Source organism: Euphorbia lathyris, chromosome 3 (assembly GCF_963576675.1).
Source record: "Euphorbia lathyris chromosome 3, ddEupLath1.1, whole genome shotgun sequence".
Classification (NCBI taxonomy): Eukaryota; Viridiplantae; Streptophyta; class Magnoliopsida; order Malpighiales; family Euphorbiaceae; genus Euphorbia; species Euphorbia lathyris.
In genome coordinates, this window is record NC_088912.1 from 61,423,432 (window position 1) to 61,441,509 (window position 18,078).

Sequence of the window (18,078 nt, forward strand, 5' to 3'; positions counted from 1 at the left end):
TCACTCCTATATCTACGCTGAGTACTATAACCGAGTACTCAGCCTCTCCTTTCTATTCTTCTAGAAATGATAAAGTGTTTGTCCTAAACAACGATTGCTAAGACACTTTAGATGATTGGAAATCACTCTAGACTTTTACACAATAATATGGAAATTGGTGTAAGGTATTTGCTTTGCTTTTCTCACAGAATCTTCGAGTATGAATTTGGTCAGCGTTTCGACTGCTTGAAGTTCTGTATGGATTGAAGCAAATGGATGGCCTTTATATAGTGACACTTGAGGCACCTGGTCATTTTGAATTTCGAAATAACCGTTGGAGGAAAACGGCTTCCTGTCGTTGTCACTCTGGGCGTGCTCAGCGTCGTTGGCCAATAGGATTCACGCATCTTCTGTCTTCGTCAGTCTTTGGCAGAATGTTTCGACATTTAAGGAAAAGTCCACGAGAAAGATTTCTGCGCCTTCTGAACTTTTCCCAAAGTAGAAATACTTTGTCTGGAAGTTGAACATTGCCTGCCGCTGTCCATACTGCTTTGTCGTCCAACTCAGCAGCTTCTACTTGAAGCTTTTGCCACGAAGGCTTCTCGATCCTTCTCTTGCTGAGTCGTCGTTTTAGTTGATACGGCTTCGTTTTTAACTCTTGGGCCGAATGGTATTGATGTGTTGACTTGGGCTTGACTTTCACTTTATGGGCCTTTGGGCTTTTTAATCTCAATGTCTTATACACAATTAAACTCAACATTGAACAAACACATTAGTGTAATAAATCAAAGCATTTTAAATTTAATGTGTTAGAATATTTTTATCATTACTTAAATAATTTTGTCAAATCAAAATCATGTGGAAAGGTGTTTCAACAATGTTCACCAACAGATTGGCATCCCTCAACAGATTCTCATAGTTACTATAAAGGTTGTTTGATAAGTTGTCCAAAAACTATATGAGTATGGCCTCCGTCAAGTTGGCCACTTTGAGTTTCACAAGCCAAGAAAAAAAAGCAGCGATGAGATGCTAAGTCGAGGGAGAAGTAGGAGGTGAAGTTGAGGCTGGTGGGAATTCCTCCAATTGAGGAAATGGGATATTAGCATCAAGGTGATACAAAGATGACTCCACGACCTATATATTTTGTGTCACTTAAAGAGCTATCATGCAACACTTTTAAAAGCTCAGGCCACAACTTTTGAAGAATCAAACATGAAATTTAGGTTCCTCAAATTCATGCTTGAGGAGGGCAATTATTTGCACACAAAAAAAGTTCTCTTGTTGCATACCCTCGTTTACACTTTTCATGGGATAAACTTTTCTTTTTAGGAAACTTTTTCTTAAAAGAACATTTTAGGAAACTTTTCATGTTTTTCTAGTACATCGTTCACTTAGAATTTCTCAATGTTTTGAAAACCGGACCGGACGTTGAACCGGTGAGACAACTGGTTCAAGGTTCAATAGGTTCAACCGGTTCAACCGGGATGGTTCAACCGGATAAAAAATAAATAAATATATATAAAAAAAATAAAATGACGTTTCATTGAACATAAAATTAAAAATTTCATACATATAATAAACAATTCTTAAATTAACATATTAATTAAAAATTAAAAATTCATACAGGTAATATAAAAATTCACACATCGGTAACCAATCCTTAATTTAACACATTAATTAAAAATTCACACATCTAAAATCAAACCCATAGTTTAACATAATATTAAGATTAAATTTAAATTAATTAACACCAATTATTAAAGAGGTTGTTCTCTACCTAATTTTTAAATTTTTTCCTTAATTCAATATGTTTTTCAAAAAATGGCAAAAAACCAGGGTCAATCCGGTTCACTGGTTCAACACCGGTTCGCGGTTCAACCCCGGTTTGATGCGGTTTAATATAGTTGAACCTGTATAGCTAAAACCGGACCGGACACTTGACTGGTTCGCGGTTCGACCGGTTCGGCCGGCCGGTCCGGTCCGGTTTTCAAAACACTGGAATTTCTTAGAGTGAACCTCAGTTTCTCTCAGGGGAAACATCTCAAGAGTGAAGCTCGTTGGAAACCAACTTCCAATAGTGCACCTCATGAAACCAACTTCCTATATAGTATACCTTGTGGAAACCAACTTCCTAGATATATTTTGACTACAACTGCCTCTAGACTTCAATAATTTCCTTTCAATTTTATTTTGTTTGTTCTTAATCATTTCTGTAAGGTCGGTATCATTTTGATAATCAAATCCTTTGGAATTGTAGGTCTCTTTATTCCTTACAGTCGTTTGATATTTAGAAATTAAAAAACACACTCAATTCAATTTCATAGTTCGAGAATACCATAATTCTCTAGCATGCCCGCATTTCCCACGAAAGAGCCAAACAATATGCATAATGTTTAATCAGTCATCTATGAATTAAAGTTACGAATAGATTTGTCTGCGATTTTAAATCACATACAAAATCATTATCGACTTCTATTTTCTACAGAGAATATATGCGGAAAAGACAATCTGAAATTTGGAATTCCGAACACTTTATCCAAATTAAAGTGTCCAAAACTTAAAGTCTCATACTGTTCTAGTCAGGATTTTAACTCCCTAGATATGTTTTGACTACAATTTCCAAAGCATAAAAAAAATAAAAGGCTTAATACATCATTTGTCCCCTGAACTTGTCCAAAATAGTTGATTGGCCCCCTTAACTTTCAAAGTGTCTCGACAGCCCCCTGAAATACATAAAATGTTCAGTTAGCCCCATGAACTTGCGTAAAATGTAATCAATTAATCATTCGGCTGTAAAAAAGTAAGTCAAATGCGAAAGATATATTACACGTACCTTAGAATGTTATTACATACTTTACAAAATAGATTAAAACATGTTAAAAAAGAATTTATTACTTATTCAACTATAAAACATTTTCTTCTCTAATATTATAATCGCATACCCCGACCTTGGTCGTTTTACTTTTTTAAGATGCGTGCAATATATCTTCCGTGTTTGACTTACTTTTTTACAACTGAATGATTAATTGATTACACTTTATGCAAGTTCAGAGAGCTAACTGAACATTTTATGCAAGTTCAGGATGCTGTTGAGACACTTTGAAAGTTCAGGGTTTAGGGTTTAGGGTTTAGGGAACCATTTAGGACAAGTACAGGGGTAAATGATGTATTAAGCCAAAATAAAATAAAAATTGACATAGTATTTTCTTATTAAAAATCTATCAATAAGAAAAGATGTGGACCATTGACATAAGTGAATACTGACCGTCCATGAAGAAACCCAGAAGCGGACTACAATTAAAATCTCAATCTGAAAACTGAAAAAAAAAAATAAAAAGAAATGGCAGCAGCAAAGGCATTATCAACAACACACCCGCTTTCTTCCATTTCTATCCCATCAAAACCCCAAAACCCCAAATTCTACAAGAAGCAGCAGCAGCAATGGTTAGGGCAGGGTCGAATCTCAACAAGACCCAAAAGGCAGCAGCCAATTGGAGTCTCAATTCAACATCATATTTCATCTACCTCTGCTGTGATGGAGCACCTCCTCCACCATTATTACCAACCTGATTCCATGTATATAGTGGGGGAGAGCATGGGCTACTCTGTGGCTAGTTATTATACTTCTCTCGGTCTCTTTGTTATCTCTGTGCCTGGCCTTTGGTCCCTTATTAAACGATCTGTTAAGTCTAAGGTATGCAATGCATCACCATGTCTATCTAATTGTTGTACAGATACCAGATTCATTCATAACGCTTTCTCGTTTTTGTGTTTCAGATTGTGCAGAAAACATTTATTGGTGAAGCGGAAGGGAACAAACCACCCAAACAGATTGCCGGAGAGATCTTGTCCTTCTTCGCTCGGAATAATTTTCAGGTCACTGATAGAGGAGAAACCATCACGTATGTTGTTTATTCCCTCATCCTCTCCATCATTTCTGATCACATATTTTTATACTATATGTTGATTTTAATAAACAAATATAAATTAACATCTTTGACTGTTTGAATTGCAAAGAATAAACCTAACCCATATAGGTTGGGTTAAAAAGATTTTGTTTTTGCCCTCTATCCGGCCAGTGCAAAATAAGGATATGCAACCCTTAATCTGATGGGATGAAAATTGAGCTGTACACGAGTATCCCTACCCAAAACTAGTTCATAATCACAATCCATATAATACATATAGACTAAGTTGGAAGGTTTAGCAGGATGCTTTTAGGCTAAACCATAGTCCAATTCCCTAAATTTCGACATTTAGCTTTTCAACTCATATATTAGTTTGAAATGTGTTGAAATAATCGTCCAGGGGGAAGTACACAGATTAGTATGAAAAATTGAATTAAGGATCAATTCAGCTTTTCAAGTTAACTACTAGGATCAAATTAAGTTTGAATATCAATTTGGCCTTTCAACTTGGCATCTTGGGTCAACTTAGCCCAAATTGACATGTGTTCAATTTGGACTTACTTGACTCTAGATATCAAGTTGATACGCAATCCTATAAGCCAACTTCAGGAGTTAAATTGATCCTATATTCAAATTGTATAGAATTTTTCTGCAGAAATTCTTATGGAGTTTGACAAGATTTTAATTTACACACATTCAAATTGGAAGCTCAATTTTTTAAAATGAACATGGAAATTTGAATACGATTTGATAAGGTAAAATAAAAAAGAGATCAATTTGGGGAAATTGCATTCAGGTTTGAAGGAGTGATGGTTCCAAATAGAGGTCAGGCAGCATTGCTTACTTTCTGCACCTGCATCAGCTTGGGAAGTGTTGCCCTTGTTCTTACCATAACGTTTCCTGACATTGGCAACAACTGGTTCTGGATAACTACTCTTAGTCCATTGGCGTAAGTAAAATAAGCAATTGCTGAAACTTAATTTAACTTCATACATAAGCTTCTATTGCTAACTCTTGAAAATGCAGAGGAGCTTATTACTGGAAAAGAGCTTCAAGGAAGGAGCAGATTAAGGTTAAAATGATGGTTGCAGATGATGGCACCTTAACAGAGGTGGTTGTTCAAGGAGATGATCAGCAAGTTGAGCAAATGAGGAAGGAGCTTCAGCTTAATGAAAAGGGCATGGTCTATGTCAAGGGCATCTTTGAGAGATGACAAAACTACTTAGGCTGTAAACTTGTAAAATTTTGAGGACCACACACCATTCTTAACATTCAATCAGATGTCTATTATTTCATCAAAACCCCAAAAAAGAAATGCTGCATACAAAATACAAGTATTCTTAAATTGTTTCTTGATACTGACAATGCAAGCACCTAAAAATGCCTGATCAGATTTCAAATGCATCCAGACTTAATAATGGTAGCTTATTTAGGACCAAAATCAACTCCTTCTGCCAATATCAATTACAATAACAAAGTTGCATAACCAACCTAAACATCAACACGTCCCAAACACATCTGGGCACAATCCAAGTTATGCAACAACTCTTCGGCATTATCTGATTAAATTAAGTAATAAAGTAACCCAATGAACCATGGGACAGTAAGGTACAAACTTCAACCAATAAGCAACTTGTTTTCATCTAAAAAGCTGTAAGTGGGCACCTCCAGATTATAGGGTGCCGGACCCTTCCGAATCCTGCCAGAGATGTCATAATGTGAACCATGGCAGGGGCAAAACCAGCCACCAAAATCACCAGCATTTGGCAAGGGAATGCAACCCAAGTGTGTACAGACCCCAACAACAATTAGCCATTCTGGGTCCTTGACCCTCTCTGTGTCTGGTTGTGGATCACGAAGAGATGCCAATTCAACGCTATTTGCCAACTTGACATCCTCTTCTGTTCTACGCCTGATAAAAACAGGCTTCCCACGCCACTTAACTGTCACAGTAGTACCTGGCTCAATGCTTGATAGATCAACCTCAAGGGAGGCCATTGCTAGAACATCCTTACTGGCAGACATACTCAGTACAAACTTGAGGACAAGAAGTCGAATCAATGAAGCATAGACAAACCTGCCACCAGTAAGGACAAAGTAGGCAAATGCTCGTTTGCTGGGATCACCTGGAGGAAAGCGCTCATGGTTGTATTCATCATAAACTATCTTCGAAGTGGGGTTCTTGACGGCTGTCACTGTTGCTGGGACATCAGAAACTATGCCACCTTCATTTCTAGGTGTAAGTGAATCTGAAGAGAAACCTGTAAACCGGAAATATTCTACTTATAGAAATGCCAACAGCATACAAAGTTATCCTGTCATATTACTTATAGGTGAAATGTATAAGCCTTATCTTGATTTATTGTGTGTATTATAATTCTAAACTTCACTGTTTTTCTTCAGAAATGGGTTGGCTCCATCCTGTATTACTTCCTCACAAGCAGCAAAATGGGAACATATGAAGGAAAAACATTATTGTACATAAATTCTATGGATGATATTTTGCAAATTAATGTGGTATGATGGGAACTCCTGTTGCATACAATAGGGATTTGGAATTTGCTCTATTCAGTTGTTTCAGATTAAAGAAGTGAGAAGTACAGAAATGAAGACTTCATCAAAACCGTTCATCAAGAGTTACACTACTTTTAAACAGATATAAACCTTTGTTGTATATCAATATTTGAAGCCAAAAATTCTGGACTGGCGTTAATAAAAGAGGAGACCACAGAGTTTCCAGAAATTGAAATTTAAGCCCCCACATTTAAGTCATAGTAACCAAAATCATATTTTGCTAGTATCATGAAAATAAATAAATGCACAATTACAAACTAAAAGCCTAAAAATGCATGAATTTCAGCACATTTAATGAGGAAGCTGATCAATACGATGCTCTAAATAGCTCACAACATCTGAAGGGTTATGGAATTGGGTATTCATCATTAGTTATCATGCAAATGCATCATAAGGACACATCTGCTACAAGATATAATGGCATATGATTTCTAGCAAAAAATAAAAAACCAGAAGTTCAAAAATTAATAATACCCAAGAAAAACTGAAAGAAATTGGGATCTTCATCGTTTTTTATCCACTGATACCAAGTCATGAAATGCTCATGTTATGGCACTTTCAGTTCTATGTATTGTATGTTTTGGAAGATAAGATTCCTCCTAATCCGTTTGCAATAAAAAATATTCCGAGGAAGGGTTTTAAAAGTCCAATTTGCAACCTTAATAATGCCAGAGTATCCTAACGACTGACAATAACAAGGTAAAGAACAGTTCCGCAGGCGATTTCTCATGCTTAGCATTTAATCAAGATATAAATCGATTACCAATTTCAACAAGTTCACTATAAGAATTGATCCCTGATATATCTCTAAAATCAGGAAAAAGAAAATTCAGATTCAATCAAATACACACTGAAAAGGAAACCCTAAATTTGAAAAAGAAATGAACGGAACTCAACCTCTATGTGGGAGATGGAACTGAGACCCGAAAGTGTAATAATCACTCAAGGCTTTCGATTTTATGTGGTCCGAGGAGGACGAATCACTGCCCTTAATCGAATTCCGAGAGACGACGGCGGAAGCAGCGCTGGGCCTCCATGACGTCTGCGTCGAACAGAAAGAAGAAAGCCTCCTGGACGCAACACGCAACATTTCTGTCCTCTTGAACTTCTTCGGCTATTCAAATGAATGGATTTTGGTTCAGGTATCAATTCTCTCAAACGAAACGGCGAGTGGTGGCGTCTTGCTTCGCGAGATTTTTGGAATCTGAGAGAGCTGATCTCAGAAGTGAGAGTCATCTGTGATCAGATTTTACTTCTGTGGCTCTGATTTTGACACGTTTCATCTTTCTTTTTTTTTCAGAAAATTACTAAAAGGATACAAGCCACCATTTCCCACGCGTTGCCCCGTGAAAGGATGAACCGTCACCATTTCTCACCCCTAGTCCCGTGAAAGGATAAAAATGCTCTTTCGGATATTAGGGAATGTGTTATTTTTTTCTCTCACACGCGGGCGTGTGACTATCACACCTCACCATGAGGCGTGATAGTCATACGCCCGCGTCTGTCGTGAGGCGTGTGTCAATCACACCCCACGTCCCGATAGATATAGTATTTATATATTATACAATTTTAATTAAAACCTGTAAATACTATATTGATATAAATAAAATCTGTAACAATAATATAAGTTGATAAATAAATATTATCAATTAAAACACATAAATTCATATACATCAATGTAATCTATTCCAAGCCGCTCTCCTGTCAGTATAAGTATTTTGCAAGTGACGAACACTCAGATCATGAAATCTATGCCACTGTACGGGAATGAGAGACACTGGAAATCCATGTCTTAAATAAAGATGTATGTAGTGTTCATAACTTTCCAAATGACAAATGACAATCTCTCGCTCCGGTGGTCTTCCATCGTCTGAAGCATCGGCAGTATAGTACAACAACCTAACTGTGGCGCAATAAAAAGGAATATCATTGCATTCAACACAGATGCATTAGCATATAAGTCATCCAGACTCACCATCCAGTAGGACTCACCACACCCCGCTCCTGTCCATCTAATAGCGTGAGCGCACCATCTACTCGGTTCTAGAACACTGGCTCATACAGATCACGATGGGCCCGCACCTTATTTTCTATCAGTGTTCTTACCAGCTTCCACTTCTATTGATTATTTGTGATGGCATCGGCTAAAACACGGAATCCACAGTTACCATCTGATACAACATCTAGGTATCCAGTAATATATGGTATGATGAGTTCTTGGGCCCTATGTAAATGATGGTATCCGCTGATATCCGCATCAAATCTGGCTGCAAATATGAATATATGAAATTCGTCAGTGATAATATATTTACTTTAATATGAACTTATTTATTATGAAAATAATAAATACACGTCATCTCATTGTTATGTACAAAGGACGATGAGCTTCGGCCTCGACTACGACTACTCCTCGAAGTAGAAGACCGAGCACGACCACGTGCACCCTGACTATACTCCCATGCACTCGGATTGCGCTTCGTAGATGAACTCTCATTTGGTCTACCCCTAACTGTATCTTTGACCTCAGGTTCTTTGTAACTACCTTGATCCGGGTTAATTTGATCATGGATGTAGTGATGCTCGTAAAATATATAGCAGTTAATAGGACAAGTGTATCCTATCGCAACAAGTAATATTGTACTAAGCACGAGATCGAACCACAAAGACTATTTGTTAAAATCAGTAAATCTACCTAGGCTGATCTAATCATTTAGAGGGTTGAATAAAGATTTGGGTTTTAAATAAATTAACTAAATGAATTAAAGGCGATAACATAATAAAATAAAGCGAACAATTAACAGGGCAGAAGGTGAATTGATAGATGGTACAATCCAGGATGATGAATCCTTTGATCAAATCCTATGTATGGGTTTATGGAGTTCAGATTTATGTTTTACCAGTGATTGATGGTAATTACCTTAATGAGAAAGACAAATGTGATCAAGATTTATCTAACCTATTCACATGCATTCAACTAACGGCTTGATTAGGCATATAACTCAGGGCATGCAAAGCAGTAAGTTCCTTGATAATTAAGACTAAAGTCATAGCCCAGTCACGAAGCCGCACTTCTAGTGGTCTCTAGTGAGGTCAGGTTTACACAGGTTCAGCATAGATAATTCCATGGTCAAGTTCTTATCTATCTATAATCCTATCTTTGTCAAGTTTATAGGCATTAGGCATTATCATATATACAAAGTAGGCTAGTTGATCGTCATCGAGTCTCATTCTAGCAATAATCCTATTCCTGACAACTTCAAGGCTTTAAGCATGCATAAACTGATCAATCAAAGGCCCTAGGTCCCTAATCATACATATTCATACAATCAATTTCATCCCCTTCCTAGATTGGATGGGGATCAGTTCATAGACAAACTAATCATAGCAATAGGGCACATAGGAATAATGGAAAACTTCTTCAATTAATTATAAAAGTAAAAGATAAAAGGGAAATAGAGAAATCTAAAACCCATTCTGTCGATTCCAATTATAAGATAGAAGATGAAGTACTTCTCCCGTCAATTGTGATAAATGAAATTACAGAATTGAATCTAATCTAAAAGAGCTGGGAAAACATTAAACCTAATCTAAAACTGAGCTACTATAATGGACTACATGGTAAACAATGAATGCCTTCAATATAGTTTCCACTCTTATTTATAGTGCACGAGTTCGCCTCCTAGTCAGTTTAGGTATTCTGGTCGAATTGGAGTGTTACAAGTTTATTCGGGTCGGGATTCCGGTCCACGAATTTTGATCCAAATTCATCTCTAGTCGTTGCTCACCGAGCACAAATGGTCTTGCTCGCCGAGCAGGGATCCCAAATTCATTTGCCTAATGCGTTGAGTGCCTGATTAGGTGGATATGTCGACTGCCCCATGGTGCTCGCCGAGCACACCATTGCTTTCTCGCGCGAGCAGATGATGGAAGATCCCTATGTTGGAAAATAGACAAGCCTAGGAATAGCGGAATAATAAAATTTTATCTATTTTATCTATTTCCCTTTTCCAAGATCTGTTAATTGTTATTTCATATAAAGAGGGATAGATAGTAATACCTTTACTGATGAACTATCTACCGTTGCAAACGAAGTGCCCACAACTTGTTATTATCAACTCGTGAACCACGAACGCTTGATTCAACACAAAAGCAAAAGATAATCAGTGATCAACCTTCAATGAATAGCAATCGCAATAATTTCCTCTAACAGAAATCGATACGAGATCAAAGAGGGAGTAAGAAATAAAGTAAATTAGCGGAGACGAAAGACGGAACGATTCCTCCTCTCCCTTTTTGTGTTGGTCGAATTTTAGGGATTAGGGAGTCTATTTATAGACTTTTCTTAACCCTAATCCCAATTGTGTTAGATAATTAAATAATTGGAATCTTATTCGGAATAGGATTCCTAATTAGATAATTAAATAAACACTTTACTATTATCTAAATAATAACTAATTATATATAGATAATTATTATTAATCAAATTAATAATTAATTAATGTTAGGGATAATTAATTAGAGTTTCAATCACATAAAAACTTCTAATTAATATTATCAGATAATCTTTTAATTTAATTAATAACCATAATCAAATTATAATTATTAATCAAATTAACTTGTCCCTAAATTAATACAAATTTCGGCCCATATGTGTATGTCCCACTAATTACATTTTCCTCCTCCGATTCCAAGTCCCATATGCGACCCATTGGGTTCTTTATTGCCACTAGCCGTATATATCATTTGAAATTATTCATTACGATTAATTCCAACATATATATAACGGAATACCGTCGAGAGCTGTTACTAGCAAAACCTATGATATTCCCCCAGAGCAATTAAGAAGTCAGGTTGATAACTGATATTAACCTTTCTGTATTAGGTACAGTATAATACGATCCTTCATCAACTATATCCTGACGGTCAATTCCTTATAACCATGGAATGTGTTAAGGTTACATATAACGAAGAGTCCAGTTTTACTTGTACAGGTTGAATTCACTCTGAAAGATAAGTTAAGTGAAATGTTTATTTCTACTCTTAACTGTATCACCTTGCAAGGATTTCAGTCAATTCACCACAAGCGGCCCTTTGGATATATCTCCCATTTATCGGGAGTGACGAATGCTCAATCTGACATTAACCATTCTGTAATTACTTCGCGTGATACCCAACCCTGATCTCACACACCCTAGGCTCTCACCTATTGGATCGTGCTCGCACAGAATCAAAGTATCAGACTCCGCGATCTAGAATTACTAATTAATGAATGTTTGAGTCTGAGGATTAGTTATACCTACTAATACCGATGAGATAAACAGTTGACACATTAGATAAATCACTCCATTCTGTTATCTCAAGTCGGGTCCCAATCCTAATGAACTCCTTCATCGGATCCATGTAACTGTCTAGATATCAGAATATCTAAAGCTTGTGAGATCAGCTTTCTATCTCGACAGAAAACACTGTTACATGCAAGTCTCAACAGCAATATGTCAATCCCTATAACATATTACTTGACTTGGGTTTACTTTAAGTCTATCAGTCTATTATAAAATATAGTCTCACTTCATGCTTGTATGAACACTTTATAACTACTTGAATAAACTTAGGATTACTTCCTTTGCGAAAGATTTGTGCCTTTATATATAGTTACATATTAATGCTATATATCTGATTAAACAAATGACCAAATAAATAATTTATTCATTAATATTAATATCCAAAACAATTGTATTTAGGACACTAAATTCCAACATTCTCCCACTTGGACTAAAGCCAATTGTTTCTGAAACTAATACCAGAAGAACTAAGATGTTTATCGTGAGCTCTTTGTGGTAACGGCTTGCTCAACGGATCTGCAACGTTGTCCTCAGTGGGCACCTTTTCTATTCTCACATCTCCTCTGGCTATGATCTCCTTAATGAGATGATATCGCTTGAGATAATGTTTGGATGCATTATGAGACCGTGGTTCATTTGCTTGTGCAATGGATCCATTGTTATCACAGTACAGAGTAATGAGATTTACAATGTCAGGCACCACTCCTAGTTCTGTTATGAACTTTCTAATCCAAACAGCCTCCTTTGCCGCTTCTGCAGCTGCGATGTACTCTGATTCAGTCGATGAGAAAGCAACACTTCCTTGTTTGGAACTCTTCCAACTAACTGAACCTCCATCCAGGATAAACTGGTATCCTGATTGGGATATGTAATCATTTTCATCAGTCAGATGACTAGCATCTGAATATCCTTCAATTTTCAATTCTCCTTGTCCATATACGAGGAACATGTCTTTAGTTCTTCTAAGATACTTAAGAATGTTCTTGACAGCAATCCAGTGATCAAATTCTGGATTCCCTTGATATCGGCTCGTCATACTTAATGCGAATGCCACATCAGGTCTAGTGCAAAGCATAGCATACATGATCGAACCAACCGCGCTGGAGTAAAGAATTACAACCATGCGATTATTGTCACTGTCCTTTTTAGGACACTGACCATTTGATAACTTGACACCATGGACCATTGGTAAGTTACCTCTTTTCGATTCATGCATGTCAAAATGTTTTAGCACTTTGTCAATATATGTAGATTGGGATAGTCCGAGCAGTCTCCTTGATCTATCACGATAGATCTTGATCCCTAAGATGTAGGCTGCTTCTCCCAAGTCTTTCATGGAGAAATTACCCGATAACCAAACTTTTACTGTTTGCAACATTGCCACATCGTTTCCCATAAGTAGTATATCATCAACATATAGTACTAAGAAAACGACTGAGCTCCCACTTGTCTTCTTGTAAACACAAGCCTCTTCTGAGTTTTGTTCGAAACCAGATTGTTTTATGGTTTCATCAAAACGCTTGTTCCAGCTCCTACATGCTTGCTTGAGTCCATAAATGGACCTTTGAAGTTTGCAAACCTTGGTTGCATCATTCGATGTGAAACCTTCAGGTTGCATCATGTATACATCCTCAAGTAGGTTTCCATTTAGGAAAATTGTTTTCACATCCATTTGCCAAATCTCATAATCAAAATGAGCAGCAATTACAAGCAATATTCTGATGGATTTGAACATAGCTACTGGAGAGAAAGTCTCGTCATAGTCAATACCTTATTTTTGACGATATCCTTTCGCTACTAACCTAGCTTTGTAGGTACTAACCTTTCCATCCATGCCAGTCTTCTTCTTGAAGATCCACCTGCACCCAATGGGTTTTATCCCGTCGGGTGGATCAACCAAAGTCCACACTTGGTTAGTATACATGGAGTCCAATTCAGAATTCATGGCTTCAAGCCATGCTTTAGATTCTGGACTAGCAAGAGCTTCTTCGTAGGTTTCAGGTTCATCGTCTAACACGGGAACCAGTTCGTCATCTCCCACTAGAAAACCATATCTAACTGGGAGTTCACGAATTCTCTGAGACCTACATGTAGGATGTGACACTTGTGTTTCATCTAGTGAAACGGGTTCGGGTTTAACTTCTTCCGCGTTTTCAACACGTGATTCCTCTTGAACTTCTTCAAGTTCAATCGCGCTTCCATTCTGTGTTTCTTCTAGAAACTCTTTCTCTAGAAACACTGCGTGTTTGGATACTATTACCTTTTGGTCATCTGGATGATAAAAGTAATATCCCATAGTTTTCTTTGGGTATCCAATGAAGAAACACTTGTCAGATTTGGGATCTAATTTATCTGACACAATATGTTTGACATATGTTGAACATCCTCATATTCTTATGAAAGAGAAGATGGGTTTTCTACCAACGAACAGTTCGAATGGTGTGGAACTGGCGGATTTGGTTGGAACTCGGTTTAAGGTAAATAGGGCAGTTTCTAAGGCATAGCCCCAGAATGATTTTGGAAGAGCAGTGGTGCTCATCATGGATCGTACCATATCTAGTAAGGTGCGATTTCTCCTTTCTGATACACCATTGTGTTGTGGTGTATAAGGAGGTGTCCATTGTGAGCATATTCCACATTCATTTAGATAACTCATAAATTCTTCAGAAAGATATTCTCCACCTCGACCAGATCGAAGTATTTTGATAGTCTTTCCTGTTTGATTCTCAACTTCATTCTTAAAGCATTTGAATTTCTCAAAAGCTTCTGACTTGTGTTTCATCAAATAGATATAACCATATCTAGTATGATCATCTATGAAACTAATGAAGTATCTGAATCCTCCTCTTGCTTGGACTGACATAGGACCACATACATATGAATGTATTAATCCTAGAGTGTCTGATACACGTTGACCTTTATTGCTAAAGGGTGTCTTTGTCATTTTTCCTTTTAAACATGACTCACACGTTCCCATCGATTCACAATCAATTGAGTCTATAAGCCCATCTTGTTGTAGCTTAAACATGCGTCTCTGGTTTATATGGCCTAAACGACAATGCCACAAGTAAGTTGAGTTATCTCATCTAAGTCTTTTGGTATCAATTGTGAAAGCAGAAACTTTATCATTCAAAACATAAATCTCATTCAATGATATTCCTGAAAAATAGAAAACTTTGTTTCTATAAAATTCACAACCATTGTTCTTAATTGAAACATGAAAGCCATCTTCTACTAGACGGCTAATAGAAATAATGTTACGAGACATATCTGGAACATACAAATAGTTCCTTAACACTACTACAAGTCCTGATGGTAGATGTAGATCATAGTTTCCAATTGCGAGTGCGGCAACCCTTGCACCATTTCCAACTCGCAAGTTTATGTCTCCTTTCTTCAATTCTCTAGTCTGTTTTAGTTCATGCATATTCATACAAATATGAGATCCACATCCGGTATCTAATATTCAAGATTCAGACTGTGAAATTGAGTTAATTTCAATATAGAACACACCAGAAGTTGAAGCACCGTCCTTTCCCTTCTTGAGAGAAGCTAGGTACTCCTTACAATTTTTCCTCCAATGCCCATCTTTACCACAGAAGTGGCATTCCCCTTTGGGCTTCTTGACTTGCTTTCCTTTGGCTTGGGCTGGCTTGCCTCCCTTGTTCTTCTTGGGATATTTTGGATTAGGAAAATTCCCCTTCCTCTTCTTTGATCCCTCAATCACAAGAGCAGGTACCACTTTATCTTTCTTCACATTTGTCTCAACTGTCTTGAGCATATTGGCGAGATCTTCAAGAGAGGTCTTTAAGTCATTCATTTGGTAGTTCATGGTGAACTGTGAATAACTTTCTGGGAGGGATGTAAGAACTAAGTCGACACTTAGCTCATGATCCATCGCGAAGCCAATACTAGAAAGTTTGGTGATATAGCCAATCATCTTGACACAATGTGTCATAACAGATGTGCCCTCTTGCATCTTGCAGCGAAACATCAGTTTTGATATCTCAAAACGTTCCCAGCGAGTCTGTTTCCCGAACAGCTCTTTTAAGTGCATGACAATAGAATAGGCATCCATTTCCCCATGTTGCCTTTGCAGATCTGGTGTCATCGATGCAAGTATGATGCACCCAGCGTGTTCATCATCGAATTTATGCTTCTGATAGGCATCAATCTCTTCAATGGGTGCATCATCAGCCGGAAGAGTGGGTATCGATGTATCGAGTACATACCCTATCTTTTCGAACTTCAAAACAATTTTGAGGTTACGAAACCAATCGGCGAAGTTTGAACCATTCAACTTGTTATCGGTAAGGATATTTCTTAGATCGGTTTTCGACATGATTGGTTTTAGAGTACGAAAAATTAATAACCTGAGAGTGAGAAAAGGTGACGGATGTTATTCATTTGTTTAATTCACTTACAATTTAAATATGTTGGACTTTTATGTTTTTAAATTGCTCCCACTATTTTACCAAATTAATAACCCTCTATATTAATTCGAAGGATATTCACAATTCCTTTAGTGAGCTAGAATCCTAACTCTTGAAATTTCACCTTGAGTTTACTCAACAAGCTAGTTTCATTCATTAGGTAGATTTATGTAATCAATCACACCAAAACATGTGATTTCTAGGTTGTTGGGTTACTAACCACATTAGTAACTGATATGTGTCGTTTATCAATTCCAACCATATTGCCCATTAGGTTAGAACAACATGAGTTTACTCATCCAATTATTCTATCCTAATTTAAGCATTACCTCATATTCGTGAAAAATAATTTTTCGATAATTCAGGTGTTACCATAAGACCCCGAGCTTGAGTTTACTCAACAACCCAAAGGCCCCCAGTACTGCCGGCTGAATTATAATATTAGGGAGGGGCAACCGATTTTAACAACTTGCTTATTTACTTAACTTTTGATTAGTGAGGGATTTATTTAAGTCTCATAATCTAACCTAGTCTTGATTTGCTTTAGCATACATCAGACATTCATACATTCAACATTGACAATTATGGACATATCTCTAAGTTTATTCCGTTGAGCCAGAAACGGAATAAAGGGTCACCCTAGGGAAATACTAACTATTACATATTTATCTTTGGGTCATCCGTCTTCTCCTTGGCGCCTTGAATTACAACAATATTCAATTTCAAGGAAAACTTCAATTTACTTGAAGGGATTTGGATGAGAAGAGAGATACAATAGAGAGTAAGAGAAGGCAGTACACGCATGTCCTATTTAAATACCAAAAGACTAAATAACTATTAAAGATGGTCTAATATGTCTATAATGCCAAACATGCATAGACTCAATTAAATTAAATTTAATTGGTTGATTACACAAACTATTTATGTAATATTTAAGTTAATCAAATTAACAACTTAAATTAATTTTCATCCAATTTCAATTATGCATATCCTAATTAATTCGAATAATTCATTTAATGCTTTGAATTACTTATATCAAATATTTAGGTAAAACAAACTTTTAAATAAATTGATTTTGATAATCAAAACAAATTATTATATTCTGAAACACATATATATATATATATATATTTAAAACGGGTTATTTTAAAACAATTTTAAAACCCGGTACCAACAATCGGGCCGGGCCGATTTAATCGGCCCGACCCTTTGGCATAGACGCTGCTGCCATAAAGGCAGCGGCATCCGCCGCTACTGGTTGCTGCCGCAAGGCAGCAACCAACCGCAAATAGCGGTTCGGGGTTGCCGCCTCGCGGCAGCGACCCCGAACTGCTATCAATATATATTTTTTATTTATTTTTTAAATATAAATATATATAATTGTTCTAAAACAGTTTCAAAACAATTTTCAGAATATTAAAACAGTTTTATCTTTTAGATTTAATAAAACAAGACGTTTTAATTATCTAACTATAAAACTTTTAGATTTTGTTTAAAACCGATTATCAACCGAAATAATCAGGAACTATGCATAATCAGTTTTAATTAACAAGTAATCAAAACTCATTTATCGTTAGGTTAATTGAACTAATCCATTAATTAATTTAACCTAACAATAAATCTATTCAATCTGATTGAAAAACTCTTTTATTTACATATATGAAATAACAGATTAACATAGGCTCTGTTTCTCGTGCATTTACCCTGAAACAGCTCGAAACAATTGTTAGACGATAATTGGATAAAACATGCTAACAACTAAGCAATAGAAGGGTTAAACTATATTGAAAACACTATATATTCGGGACGTATCATGTAGGCAGATATGCTACGCACCATTGC

General features: G+C 36.6%; 2 protein-coding genes across 2 annotated transcripts; one reads left to right on the plus strand and one right to left on the minus strand.

Moving 5' to 3' along the window:
• Nucleotides 1–3,259: 3,259 nt before the first annotated feature.
• LOC136222184 (protein COFACTOR ASSEMBLY OF COMPLEX C SUBUNIT B CCB1, chloroplastic) lies at nt 3,260–5,188 on the plus strand. Its single transcript, XM_066009719.1, has 4 exons — nt 3,260–3,673; nt 3,757–3,881; nt 4,684–4,836; nt 4,914–5,188. Exons 1-4 carry the CDS (start codon nt 3,320–3,322, stop codon nt 5,098–5,100), a joined length of 819 nt encoding a protein of 272 aa, XP_065865791.1. The 5' UTR covers nt 3,260–3,319; the 3' UTR covers nt 5,101–5,188.
• A 58-nt stretch (nt 5,189–5,246) lies between these two features.
• On the minus strand, nt 5,247–7,696 carry LOC136222183 (cytochrome b-c1 complex subunit Rieske-4, mitochondrial-like). The gene is made up of 2 exons (XM_066009718.1): nt 7,359–7,696; nt 5,247–6,148 (listed from the first exon to the last, which is right to left on the minus strand). The coding sequence occupies exons 1-2, from the start codon at nt 7,549–7,551 to the stop codon at nt 5,505–5,507; spliced, it is 837 nt and encodes a 278-aa protein (XP_065865790.1). The 5' UTR covers nt 7,552–7,696; the 3' UTR covers nt 5,247–5,504.
• Between the last annotated feature and the right edge of the window lie 10,382 nt (nt 7,697–18,078).